Source organism: Doryrhamphus excisus, chromosome 4, assembly GCF_030265055.1.
Source record: "Doryrhamphus excisus isolate RoL2022-K1 chromosome 4, RoL_Dexc_1.0, whole genome shotgun sequence".
NCBI classification, from domain to species: Eukaryota; Metazoa; Chordata; class Actinopteri; order Syngnathiformes; family Syngnathidae; genus Doryrhamphus; species Doryrhamphus excisus.
In genome coordinates this window covers 25,430,575-25,445,241 of record NC_080469.1, presented here as the reverse complement: position 1 = coordinate 25,445,241, position 14,667 = coordinate 25,430,575, and the positions used below count along the sequence as shown (strand labels likewise).

At 39.1% G+C, this 14,667-nt stretch overlaps 1 protein-coding gene across 1 annotated transcript; it reads left to right on the top strand.

Annotated features, from left to right (window-relative positions):
- The first annotated feature begins 253 nt into the window (after positions 1-253).
- cds1 (CDP-diacylglycerol synthase (phosphatidate cytidylyltransferase) 1) lies at positions 254-13,828 on the top strand. The gene is made up of 13 exons (XM_058071817.1): positions 254-573; positions 2,813-2,964; positions 5,312-5,408; positions 6,385-6,482; positions 6,616-6,755; positions 6,957-7,015; positions 7,721-7,803; positions 7,895-7,982; positions 9,398-9,466; positions 9,572-9,724; positions 9,821-9,940; positions 12,116-12,219; positions 12,296-13,828. The coding sequence occupies exons 1-13, from the start codon at positions 505-507 to the stop codon at positions 12,417-12,419; spliced, it is 1,356 nt and encodes a 451-aa protein (XP_057927800.1). The 5' UTR covers positions 254-504; the 3' UTR covers positions 12,420-13,828.
- Positions 13,829-14,667: the final 839 nt, after the last annotated feature.

The following is a 14,667-nucleotide window of genomic DNA, read 5'->3' as shown; positions in this document are numbered from 1 at the left end:
AGCGTTGTGAACCGTGCGAGTCCAACCAACAACAATCTGCAGTGACGCCATGGTTAAACTGCAGTAAACACTTGTCAAGTCGTTGACGTTGAGCCGGACCGGAAGTGGAATTATTTCATTCATAAAATGAGCCAAACATTCCATTTGAGTTCATTCAAGTATAAAAGTTTAGTATGTGTCGGTGGCGTTAGTAAACTGCAGTGTAATGGTTTATTTTGAAAGTCCCCACCGGAAGTGTTTTTCCACGACGACAGCCGCCTTGACGGACGTCTGTCTCGGGACTGCGGTGATAAACAAAAACACGCAGCGAGGACGTCACATTCTCCGGCTTGACTTTCAGCCGCGCCTCCCGCTCCCCTTCCTGTCTGCCCGGCCTGCGTTTTTGACATCGGAAGCGGGACGTCACCTGAAACCGTATCGGTTTAAAGAAGCGTCCTTCGGCTTCCCCCAGCACTTGAAGGTCCCTGCCCGCGGGGCGGCGACAGCAGCAGCAGCGGCAGCGGCATGACCGAGCTCCGGCGGCGAGGCGGCGGCGGAGAGGACCCGGACGGCACCGACAACATCAGCGACAAAGTAAGGCGTCCGCTTCTCCGTCGGAGCTGTCCTTCCCGCCGGACGGGTCTGTCTGGTTGTCGGAGGCTAATTAGCCCTGCTAGCTAGTTAGCTAGCAAGCAGCCAGGCTAGCTAGTTAGTAAGCTAGTTAGTTAGCGGGCTAATCCCTGTCCCTCAACAGCAGCGGATTTAAAAATAAACCTGTCCTAATGGAGGGGGGGCACTATGTCCAACATGACGACGTTGCCTTTAAGAACTTATCATAACTATCATAAGTTCGAGCACATTTTTGACCTCCGTGAAGAAATACTAGAGTAGTAACGCAGCACCCTGTCAATCAAACGCGCTATTAGCTTACTAAAAGGCTTTAAAGTACGGTGGCTCGCGAGGACCATGATACACAATTTATTTATTCTTATTTTTTAATAATTTATTACCATGACACACATTTAAAAAATATATATGTTATTACCACAACACACATTTTTTAAAAAATATTTTATTACCATGACACAAATTTAAAAATATTTTATTAACATGACACACAGTTAAAAAAATACATATTTTATTACCATGACACACATTTTTTAAAAAATATTTTATTACCATGACACACATTTTTTAAAAATATTTTATTACCATGACACACATTAAAAAATATATTTTATTAACATGACACACAGTTAAAAAATACATATTTTATTACCATGACACACAGTTTTAAAAAAATATTTTATTACCATGACACACATTAAAAAATATATTTTATTACCATGACACACAGTTAAAAATACATATTTTATTACCATGACATATATATTTAAAAAAATATTCTATTACCATGACACACATTTTTTTTAAATATTTTATTACCATGACACACATTTTTTTAAAAATATTTTATTACCATGACACATTTAAAAAAAATATATATTTTATTACCATGACACAGTTAAAAAATACATATTTTATTACCATGACACACATTTTTAAAAAATATATTTTATTACCATGACACACATTTTTTAAAAAATATTTTATTACCATGACACACATTAAAAAATATATTTTATTAACATGACACACAGTTAAAAAATACATATTTTATTACCATGACATACATTTAAAAAAATATATTTTATTACCATGACAGACATTTTTAAAAAATATTTTATTACCATGACACACATTAAAAAATATATTTTATTAACATGACACACAGTTAAAAAATACATATTTTATTACCATGACATATATATTTAAAAAAATATTTTATTACCATGACACACATTTTTTTAAAATATTTTATTACCATGACACACATTTAAAAAATATATATTTTATTACCATAACACACATTTAAAAAATATATATTTTATTACCATAACACATTTAAAAAATATATATTTTATTACCATAACACATTTAAAAAATATATTTTATTACCATGACACATTTAAAAAAATATTTTATTACCATGATACACATTTAAAATATATATATTTTATTACCATGACACACATTTAAAAAAATATTTTACCATAACACACATTTAAAAAATATATATTTGATTACCATAACACACATTTAAAAAATATATATTTTATTACCATGACACACATTTTTTTAAAAAATATTTTACTACCATGACAGATGCAAATGCTGATTTAATGCGCTGCAACGTCAACAAAGTAACAAAAACACACAAACCCGGGAAACAGCGTTAGCAAAAGGCTGCGAAAGACGTAGCATTCCTTCTCCGTCCTCATCCGACCGGTTCAAAGGTCAACCACACCACACCCTCTCTTCAGGTGTGCGCGGTGGAGAAGGGGGAGGTTGTGGGTCAAAAGGCGGCATTCATCACGATATCATATCAGTGCAAAGGGTGCCGTCATCCGTGCGCAGATGACCTCCTCCAAGGCCCGCCGCAATTTTGGTGACCATATTCGGCGTTTTTTTCTGCGCAAGATCGCCCCCCCCCCCCCCCACTCCCTCCTCGTGGCGGCGTTCAAGCGAGAGAGAGAGAGAGAGAGGCCGCCACCTGCAGCGGCTCATTAGTCAAATGTGAGTGACAGGACTCGTTCCTCCGCTTGGCCTTTTTCAGCCATGCTTAGCACGAAAGGTAAAGGTGGCTCAAGTAGACAATAGCGCTCATCCGGTAACCGTGGTAACGACAACCACGCCGGAATGCTTTGATTTTTGGAATGTGACTCGGGGTAGGAAGTGGAAGTTGATCAACGTAAACACGGTGGCTTGACAGGAAGGCGATGACAGGCTGGGCCTGCAAGGCGACACGGAGGGCGAATGCGACGTGGACACCAAGGCGGACACTCCCGATGTTCCGGCATCCACCGCGGACACGGACAACACTCCACAGTGTCTGAACAAGGCCCTGGAAGGCCTGCCCCCCAGGTATGACGTGTCCGTTCTGTCCCTGATATTTCCATATCTCCATTATGGGAAGACAAATGTAAAGGGGCGGGACATTGGCTAAGGAAGAACACATGACATATTTCCTGTTAGTCACTGGGGCGGGGGTGGCCAACGTTTTGGGCTGGAGGGCCACGTGCTATTTATAATCCACAGATGTGACAGGACACCGACGAGTGCAACAAATCCACCGTAAACGTTTTGCTAGCATCCTTTAGAATAACATTCAACATTGTAACATGAAAAGTTGCAACACGACATGGAACCATCCATTTTAACATTCAAGGTCAGGACACAAAACGTTACAACATGAAATGCTGCAGCACAAAACGTAACCGTGGAATGTCGCAACAGGAAGTGCAGCAACACGAAATGTCATAACCAGGAAACGTAACACAAAACGTCAACAATAACATGAAACCTTGTAACATGAAACGTAACACCGAACATCGCAACATGAAACATTGTAACATGAAATGTAACACAGAACATCGCAACACGAAACGTCGTAACAAGAAATGTAATACTGACCATCGCAACATGAAATGTTGTAACATGAAAGGTAGTAACATCAAATGTAACACCAAACATCGCAACGTGAAATGTCGTAACATGACAAAACGTAACCGTGGAATGTCGCAACAGGAAGTGTAACATCAAATGCAGCAACACGAAATGTCATAACCAGGAAACGTAACACAACAATAACATGAAACCTTGTAACATGAAACGTAACACCGGACATCGCAACATGAAATGTTGTAACATGAAACGTAGTAACATCAAATGTTGTAACATCAAATGTAACACAGAACATCACAACATGAAACATTGTAACATGAAATGTTGTAACATGAAACCTTGTAACAAGAAATGTAACACCGAACATCGCAACGTGAAATACTGTAACATGAAATGTAACACAGAACATCGCAACATGAAATGTTGTAACATGAAACTTAGTAACATCAAATGTTGTAACATGAAATGTAACACAGAACATCGCAACACGAAACATCGTAACAAGAAATGTAATACCGAACATCGCAACATCAAATGTTGTAACATGAAATGTAACACAGAACATCGCAACATCAAATGTTGTAACATGAAAGTTAGTAACATCAAATGTTGTAACATGAAATGTAACACAGAACATCGCAACATGTAATGTTGTAACATGAAACTTAGTAACATCAAATGTTGTAACATGAAATGTAACATAGAACATCGCAACACGAAACGTCGTAACAAGAAATGTAATACCGAACATCGCAACATCAAATGTTGTAACATGAAATGTAACACAGAACATCGCAACATGAAATGTTGTAACATGAAACTTAGTAACATGAAATGTTGCAACATGAAATGTAACACAGAACATCGCAACAAGAAATGTTGTAACATGAAATGTAACACAGAACATTGCAACATGAAATGTTGTAACATGAAACTTAGTAACATCAAATGTTGTAACATGAAATGTAACACAGAACATCGCAACACGAAACGTCGTAACAAGAAATGTAATACCGAACTTCGTAACATGAAAAGTAGTAACATCAAATGTAACACCAAACATCGCAACGTGAAATGTTGTAACATGAAATGTAACACCGAACATCGCGCCACGAAATGTTGTAACATGAAACTTTGTAACCCCAAATGTTGTAACATGAAATGTGACACCAAACGTCGCAACATGAAACGATGTAACCGTAAAATGCCACAACAAGAAATGTAACCATGAAGCGTCATTAAACGCAACATAATACGTGGCAACCATGAAGTGATGTAAGATTGAACATTTGTAACATTGTAACGTGCTAACATTGCAACACAAAAATGTGTAACATGCAACACGAAACATGGTGAAGTGAACCTTTGCAAGAAGAAAGGTGGTAACCTTGAAACATCATAAAATGAATTTCAACAGGAAATGCTTCAGCACGAAACATGGCAACACGAAACATTGTAACAAAACGTCAACATATGGAGCGTCGTAACATGAAACATTGCAACATTGCATGTTGTATCCATGAAAGGTGGCAACAACAAAAGTAACCATAACGGTATATGTCAGCTCGCCGCGTGGGCTTCACTGCTGGGGTGTCGCAAGGAAGGAAAATGGGACTTAGCGCAGCTCGCATTCGCGCGTCCTTTTGTTTCACTTCCTGTGGGCCGGCGTTTGTGTTGCGCAACACGCCAGCACGGGGGGGCCGCGTGACCGCACACATGACCTGGAGGCTCGCTTTCATGTTCGCCTTACCAAATGAACGAACGAACGAACGAATGAACGACTCTGCTTGTTGTTGTCTCCCGACAGATGGAAGAACTACTGGATACGAGGAGTTCTGTCCATCGCCATGATTTCTGGCTTTTTCCTCATCATCTACATGGGACCCATCGCTCTCATTTTGATAGTAGGCGCCGTCATCACCGCCGCCGCCATCATAACGTACAATACTGGCAATATTACTCTAATTCATATCAAATATAACATTTGGCCACATTAGAAGTTAACAGATGTTTTGACGACATAATTAGGCACTTAAAATAACTTGCCTAGCTCTGCATGCGCTTTAAAAAAGTCAGACGTATTGTGGTAGATTATAACTAATAATAATTATTCATTTATCATGATTATTATAAGTTAAAGGACAAACAAATGTGAATAGTAAATTTTTGTAGAAATAATTATTTATCATGATGAATTATATTAATAGTAAATTATTATTCATTATTTTTAAGTAAAAACATTAAAAATGAAAATAATATAAATAATTAGTAATTTAAAAAAATTACAAAAAAAATTACCAATGAAAATAATACTTTTTAATTTAATTTTATTTTTTTTAAGTAAAAACATTAAAAATGAAAATAATATAAATAATTAGTAATTTAAAAAAATAAAAAAAAAGAATTACCAATGAAAATAATACTTTTTTATTTTATTTTTAAAATTTATGTATAAATTTGTAGTATTTGTGGTATTAATTGTAATTATTGTTAATTAATTCATAAATAATTATTAGTTAATTTATCTTTCATTATAAATTTTGTAGTAATTGTAATTAAATGATGTAGTTAAATGATCAATGCTTACTTCATGAATATTAAGAAATTATTAAATAGAAAATAAAAAAATTACTTAATTTGTAAATAATTGCTAAATAATTTCTAATCAATTATAATAACTGTTATATATTATTAATTATTATTGAACAATAATAAATAATCATTGTCGTGTAATTATTAAAATGTCAACTAGTAAAAAAAATAAATTAAATTAAAATAAACAAAATGTCAACCAGTGAATAGTATAATAAGCATTTCTGCTTTCTCATGCACTCCAGATGATTGTCAAGGAGAGAGAACAGCTGTCCCTGTCTGTTGTAGGTGATGACGGTCCAAATCAAGTGTTTCCAGGAAATCATCACCATCGGTTACAAGGTTTATCGATCCTATGACCTGCCCTGGTTCCGGACGCTCAGCTGGTGAGGAGACCCCCCCACCCCCACCCCTCCTCTTGCCCCCGCCCCCAGTATACTAGATAGTAGTAGTACGTGCAGGGTGCAAAGATCACCGCCATGTTGGAAGTAAAAGACGGTGAGCGTGCGTACTTTGCAGGTACTTCCTGGTCTGCGTCAACTACTTCTTCTACGGCGAGACGCTCGCCGACTACTTTGGCGCCCTGGTGCAGAGGGAGGAGCCTCTGCAGTTCCTGTCGCGCTACCACCGCTTCATCTCATTCGCTCTTTACCTGGCAGGTTGGTCCCGCCCACTTCCTCCTCCACTCCTCCCCCTTCAGACAAGCATGCATTTGCACTCTGATCGTCCACGGTTTACTTTAGCGCGGGGTAACTTCGCTTTTTTTTTTTTTTTTTTTTTTTTATGAACTCGTAAACGGATCATGTCGGCGATGTGGCGTTTGGGGTTTGGATCCTGACCGCATGTTGTCTCTTTTTCAGGTTTCTGCATGTTTGTGCTGAGTTTAGTGAAGAAACATTACCGCCTGCAGTTTTATATGGTGTGTATCAACCAGCGCTAACTCCGCCCACTCTCATATTACCCCCCCTCCCCCCTTGGCCCCACCCACCTGCCCGCTCTTGCATTCCTGTGTAACGTCGCAATGTGGTCATTTCCCCCCCCCGCCTCCAGGGGGGCGTGTCAGATTGAGTGACGGCTGCTGAGTGACGTTTGAATGTGATGATTTTTCCCATGGGCGGCACGGCGGTCTAGTGGTTAGCGCACAGACCTCACAGCTAGGAGACCAGGGTTCAATTCCCACCCTCGGCCATCTCTGTGTGGAGTTCGCATGTTCTCCCCGTGCATGCGTGGGTTTTCTCCGGGTACTCCGGTTTCCTCCCACATTCCAAAAACATGCTAGGTTAATTGGCGACTCCAAATTGTCCATAGGTATGAATGTGAGTGTGAATGGTTGTTTGTCTATATGTGCCCTGTGATTGGCTGGCCACCAGTCCAGGGTGTACCCCGCCTCTCGCCCGAAGACAGCTGGGATAGGCTCCAGCACCCCCGCGACCCTCGTGAGGACAAAGCGGTAGAAAATGAATGAATGAATGAATGATTTTTCCCATTTCCTGTCCCGTGACGCTCCATCGCTCATGTGAAATATTTTGACTAAATGTTTGGTTTTCTTGTGCGCGTGTCGCCACGTCCCCGGTGTTGTGACACTGTGTGTGTTTGTGTGTTTGTGTGTTTTCTGCCATTCCAGTTTGCTTGGACCCATGTGACGCTGTTGATTGTGGTAACTCAGTCGCACCTTGTCATTCAGAACCTGTTTGAAGGGATGATCTGGTAAGACGCTGTGTATGATAACGCCGCCCCGACATGGCGGACGCCGTGCCTTGTTTTCCCGCCACCCCACGGCGTGCGTTTTCTCTTTCAGGTTCATCGTGCCCATCTCCATCGTCATCTGCAACGACATCGGCGCCTATCTGTTTGGCTTCTTCTTCGGACGGACGCCACTCATCAAGGTGACGGCGGCACACGCTCCCACACTAGAATGGCGGCGGCAACGCGGCTATTTAACTGTAGACAAAAGTGTCTAATGATGGCGTTGATGAAAATGAAGCACAGAAATATGCTGCATTCACGTAAAAGTGACAGGACGCACCTATTTATTTTATTAAAAAATAGGCAGTTTGAAAATATACATATTTTATTATTATTTATTATTTATTATTATAGTTATTTGTATTTGTATTAATTCTTAAAAATATTTTTTTCTTTATTTTATGATATTTTATTCATATATTTTTGTTGCAAAATTGTAAAATGAATATTTTTATTTTATAAAAACAATCTATTTTATTTCATTCTATTTTCTATTTATATTTTCTAGTTATAAAATGTTATTTATTTTATGATAGATTTTATTTGTATTCATAGACTTTTATTTGTTATTGATTATTTATTTATTATTTATTTAGTATTTATTTAGTATTTATTAGTATTTATTATAAGTTGTTTGTATTTGTATTAATTCTTAAAAATATTCTTTTTCTTTATTTTATGATATTTTATTCATATATTTTTTGTTGCAAAATTGTAAAATTAATATTTTTAGTTTATAAAAAAGATCTATTTTATTTCAATTTTGTATTTCTATTTTCTATTTATATTTTGTAGTTATAAAATGTTATTATTTATTTTATGATAGATTTTATTTGTATTCATAGACTTTTATTTATTATTGATTATTTATTTATTATTTATTTATTATTTATTTATTTCGTATTTATTTGTATTTATTATAAGTTGTTTGTATTTGTATTAATTCTTAAAAATATATTTTTTCTTTATTTTATGATAATTTATTCATATATTTATTGTTGCAAAATTGTAAAAATGAATATTTTTATTTTATAAAAAAGATCTATTTTATTTCAATTTTTTATTTCTATTTTCTATTTATATTTTCTAGTTATAAAATGTTATTATTTATTTTATGATAGATTTTATTTGTATTCATAGACTTTTATTTAGAAGATAATTATTTAAAATATTACCTTTCTATTTATTTAATTTTAAAGTACGTGTATATGATTTTTTAAATTCATATTTTTTTGTTGAAAAATATGCCATTTTTAAAACTAGTTTTCATGATTATATTGACTACGTATTCTTTTTTTAAAATTTCATATCCATATTTCTTTCTTCAGTCTAGTCCAAAAAACAAGACGTTATTAATGTTTGGGGGGGGGGTCACTAGTAGACATTTCACAGGCGTTTATGGTTCTTCTGGGGAAAAAATATGTGTGAAAGTTCAAGGAGGGTCGAAAAACATCACAAGACGCCTTCAGAAAAATTGAATGGAGTGAGAGGTCGTCTCGTGAATAGCGACTGAAAGATTTAGTAAAAGGCCACCTTTGTGTCTTCTTCCTGGCAGCTGTCCCCGAAGAAGACGTGGGAGGGCTTCATTGGAGGCTACTTCTCCACCGTGATCTTTGGCTTCATTGTGAGTAGACCACATTGACCCCGCCCCGCCCCGCCCCGAGCTCAAGACCGTCCTGAGACAAGCGGGGTCAACGGCGTTAACGTCTCCTGGTGTCTTTGCGGTCAGCTGGCGTACCTGCTGTCTCAGTTCCAGTACTTTGTGTGCCCGGTGGGCTTCAGCAGCGACACCAACAGCTTTGTGGTGGAATGTGAACCCTCCGAGCTGTTTGTCCTGCAGGAGTATACGCTGCCCGCCATCCTCGGGAACATGCTACCATGGGTACCGCTTTCCTTTCCAGTTTTTTTGAATCCTGTCATTGCTAATGCTACATCTCACGCAGGCACACTTGTCTTGTTCTTCTGCCGTCTCCTCCAGAGGACGGTGACCTTGTACCCTTTCCAGATCCACAGCATCTTCCTGTCGTCCTTCGCCTCGCTCATCGGGCCTTTCGGCGGCTTCTTCGCCAGCGGCTTCAAACGCGCCTTCAAGATCAAGGTGAACCGTCCCCTCGTGTCATACGCTGATGTCGTGATATCACGTATACTGTACGCTGGGGGGGTGTAAAGACTGGCAGAGCAATGTAATGTTGGTCGGCGTGGCAACACGTGGCCGATTGAATATCAGTAAACGTAGCTAAAATAATACGAGCAAACATCGCTAGAACAATATCAGCAAATGTAGCAAGAACAATATCAGCAAACATAGAACAATATCAGCAAATGTAGCAAGAACAATATCAGCAAACATAGAACAATATCAGCAAATGTAGCAAGAACAATATCAGCAAACATAGAACAATATCAGCAAATGTAGCAAGAACAATATCAGCAAACATAGAACAATATCAGCAAATGTAGCAAGAACAATATCAGCAAACATAGAACAATATCAGCAAACATAGAACAATATCAGCAAATGTAGCAAGAACAATATCAGCAAACATAGAACAATATCAGCAAACATAGAACAATATCAGCAAACATAGAACAATATCAGCAAACTCAGCTAGAACAATATCAGCAAACTCAGCTAGAACAATATCAGCAAACTCAGCTAGAACAATATCAGCAAACGTAGCTGGAACAATATCAGCAAACATAGAACAATATCAGCAAATGTAGCTAGAACAATATCAGCAAACGTTAACTAGAACAATATCAGCAAACGTTAACTAGAACAATATCAGCAAACTTAGCTAGAACAATATCAGCAAACGTTATCTAGAACAATATCAGCAAACGTAGCTAGAACAATATCAGCAAACGTTAACTAGAACAATATCAGCAAACGTTAACTAGAACAATATCAGCAAATTTAACTAGAACAATATCAGCAAACTTAGCTAGAACAATATCAGCAAACGTTAACTAGAACAATATCAGCAAACATGGAACAATATCAGCAAACGTTAACTAGAACAATATCAGCAAATGTAGCTAGAACAATATCAGCAAACGTTAACTAGAACAATATCAGCAAATGTAGCTAGAACAATATCAGCAAACGTTACCAAAAGAGTATCAGCAAACATTACCTAGAACAATATCAGAAAACATAGCTATAACAGTATCAGCAAACATAGAACAATATCAGAAAACAATATCAGTTACCATAAGAGTATTAGCAAACGTTACCTCGAACATCAGCAAACGTAGCTAGAACAATATCAGCAAACGTTACCAAAAGAGTATCAGCAAACATAGTTAGAACAATATCAGCAAACATAGTTAGAACAATATCAGCAAACGTTACCTAGAACAGTATCAGCAAACATGAATTAAAACAATATCAGCAAACGTAGCTAGAACAATATCAGCAAACATTACCTAGAACAGTATCAGCAAATGTTACCAAAAGAGTATCAGCAAACATTACCTAGAACAATATAGTGTACAATATCAATATCTAACAATATCAGCAAACATTACCTAGAACAATATCAGCAAACGTAGCTAGAACCATATCAGCAAACATAGAACAATATCAGCAAACACAGCTAGAACAATATCGGCAAACGCAGCTAGAACAATATCAGCAAACACAGCTAGAACAATATCAGCAAACATAGTTAGAACAATATCAGTAAACCTAGAACAATATCAGCAAACCTAGAACAATATCAGCAAACTCAGCTAGAACAATATCAGCAAACGTTACCTACAACAATATCAGCAAACGTTACCAAAAGAGTATCAGCAAACATAGCTAGAACAATATCAGCAAACATAGCTAGAACAATATCAGCAAACGTTAACTAGAACAATATCAGCAAACGTCAACTAGAACAATATCAGCAGACGTAGATGGAACAATATCAGCAAACGTTACCAAAAGAGTATCAGCAAACATAGCTAGAACAATATCAGAAAACATAGCTAGAACAGTATCAGCAAACGTTAACTAGAACAATATCAGCAAACGTTAACTAGAACAATATCAGCAAACGTTAGCTAGAACAATATCAGCAAACGTTGCCAAAAGAGTAGTAACAAAAGTAGATAGAATATGAGTAAACTAGCCAAGAGTATCAGCAAATGTAACCAGAAGAGTATCAGTTAAAACCCCATGAAAAAGGAATAAAAGGCCATTCCCATGGGGGGGGGGCGTGGAAGGGCGTCTAAGTGCACGGCGGCGAGCGTGATGGTTTTGAATCTGCCGCCCGTCTTGCAGGACTTTGCCAGCACCATCCCGGGCCACGGGGGCATCATGGACCGCTTCGACTGTCAGTACCTGATGGCCACCTTCACGCACGTCTACATCGGCAGCTTCATCAGGTCGGCGCCGCCTTGCTTGCGACCCCGATTGGCCGCCTTCCGCAGCGCTGACGTGATGTCGTCTCTCCCTTCGCAGGGGTCCCAACCCGAGCAAAGTGATGCAGCAGCTGCTGATGCTGCAGCCCCAGCAGCAGCTGAGCATCTTCAACACGCTGACGTCACACCTGAGGGAGCGCGGCCTGCTGCCCCCCCCGGCCTGAGTGTGTGTGCAGGGGGGGGGGGTGAGTGTGTGATTACGAAAATACGTACACACACACACACACACACAGACGAGCTCCATCCTTCATGCAACTTTAAACATACGCTAACCGCTAAAGGAAAAGCACCAGTGTTTCCCACAGGACTGCAATCTATCTGTGGCTGGGGGAGGAGTTTGGCCACTTGCCAACAGCGACTCATTTTAAACCAATCAAACAAATACATGAAGGCATGGGAAACATGGCTGCATGATACCAAAAAAAAAAAAAAAAAACACTACAAGAAGGAGAAATTTGTTCCACTTGGAGCGGCACCCAAAGGCGGACCCCCCCCCCAACTTACCCACCCCCATGTGGACAAACCTTGCACTGATCTGCCGTGAACAAAGCGGACTCTTGAAGCTTCTTTCACCAGCACAGTGGGGAAAAAAAAAAGACGTCACGCTAACTAGCTAACTAGCTAACTAGCTAACTAGCTTCCTAGCGCCTTCATCCAGTCAAACCCAAATAGAAGCTCTATATTGTACATAATAATATATAGCTACAAATGATATATGCAAATATAGATATATATATATATATAGTAGTATATAATAGTAGCTAGCATGGACACATTTAGTGGATTGAATTAGTACCTTTTACGGGATTAGAAGGTTAGGTATACTATATTTCTGCGAGTATTTGCTCTGACGTGCGTGAGCGCAGTTAAATAAAGTTAATTCAACTTTAGATGCAATAAGTGAGCATGTTCTGCACAGGGTCAAAACCCCCAACAACAAAAAAAAACAAAAACAAAACAATGCTAGCAACTAGCGCAGACGTAGAGGAGGACGTCTAAGGTAATATTTTGAAACTAGGTTAGAATCCACTTGTAACGCCACTTTGCGCCACAAGAGGCGCTCGTTAGCATCGGCTATGCGGGGGCGTGCCGTAACGCCGCTTTGTCAGCGTTGTACTACTGAACCCCCCCCCCCCCCGCTAACGATGCTAGTTGCACTGTCGTCTTCCAACGCCACTTTAGACGCTTTTATGCATAAAGTTATTCTATTTGAAAGAATGTAGTTTGTGGGCGGGGCTTCGGGGGTGAGACTGTTTACCAAAGCGCCCCCCCCCCCCCCCCACCCCCCCAGTGGACAAAAACGAAACAAGCTAGGAATGGAAAGTTTTGCACCTCCTCCATTTGGACCTGCTTCTTTCTCGACTGGGATGGGCTGAGGGGCTTTTATTGTGAAAGGAAGGGCGCCAGTTGCCCTTCCTGTCAGGACTGTCAGACTTTTGGTTTTATTTCAAACCGCTTTTTATTTATCATTGTGTAAGACCATGTCCTTTTGAATTGAGCAGTGATGATGATGAATGTGGAGGGGCCCGCTGTCGACTGGACAGAGGCGAATAAAGTTTTTTTTGTCTGTAAAGTGTTTAGCGATGTTTATTTTCTACATCAAGAATAAATGTTCCAGACTTCCTATGAGTCACGAAAAAGACCCACATCGCTCGTCCGGGGACCCTGGAGGGGCTGGCTAACGTAGCGACACTGATCCCTCCTGCTACATCTTCTTCTTCTGGCAGAGCAGTGGTGCTAAGAAGCGGAGTTAAAAATAATAACCATCCATCCGTCTTCATCCAGCTATTCCTGGCGCATCCCCAAGGTGCTCCCAGACCAGTTGATTGACATAGTCTCTCCAACATGTCGGGGGCTTTCCTGAGGATTCCCACCGGTCGGACGTGCCCTGAACGCCTCAAGATAAATAAGACTACAGTCAAGCTTTCTTTGCCGTTCTTGTATGCGTGCGGTTATTGTAACGCACAGAGAATACAATTACTATCCATAAATGGGCGTTAAATATGCTAGCCAAAGTAGCTAGCATATTTAACGCCAAAGTAGCTAGCCAAAACACAACATCACTAACAGCTACATCACACCAAGTTTACAAACACATTCAAAACAACAATTCAGGGACATTTGAGATCGCTATTTCGCTTTCTTTGTACACAGATACTCACAAAGACGAATGTTTCCCAAGGCTCAAACGTTTTTTGAACAAACACAGCTTGTTTGTGTGCTTTTTCAAACTTCATTTCTAGCCTAGCTAGCTTGGGCTTCACCGAGACAAGAAAAAACGTCAAAGATTGTCTAATCGCGAGATGAGTACTCACTCTTCCTGTCACTGAAACGATTGTTTTTGGAAATTATGTCTCACTTGGATATTTTTAATGGTTGCTTTTTACCCGTTTTAGTCTACATGATAACATA

Excerpts from the sequence above, each read along its gene's own strand:
- cds1 (XM_058071817.1), top strand. The coding sequence starts at position 505 with ATGACCGAGCTCCGGCGGCGAGGCGGCGGCGGAGAGGACCCGGACGGC. Across the intron at positions 7,804-7,894 it reads CTGTTTGAAGGGATGATCTG|GTTCATCGTGCCCATCTCCA; the intron begins GTAAGACGCTGT and ends TTTCTCTTTCAG. Across the intron at positions 9,941-12,115 it reads AACGCGCCTTCAAGATCAAG|GACTTTGCCAGCACCATCCC; the intron begins GTGAACCGTCCC and ends CCCGTCTTGCAG.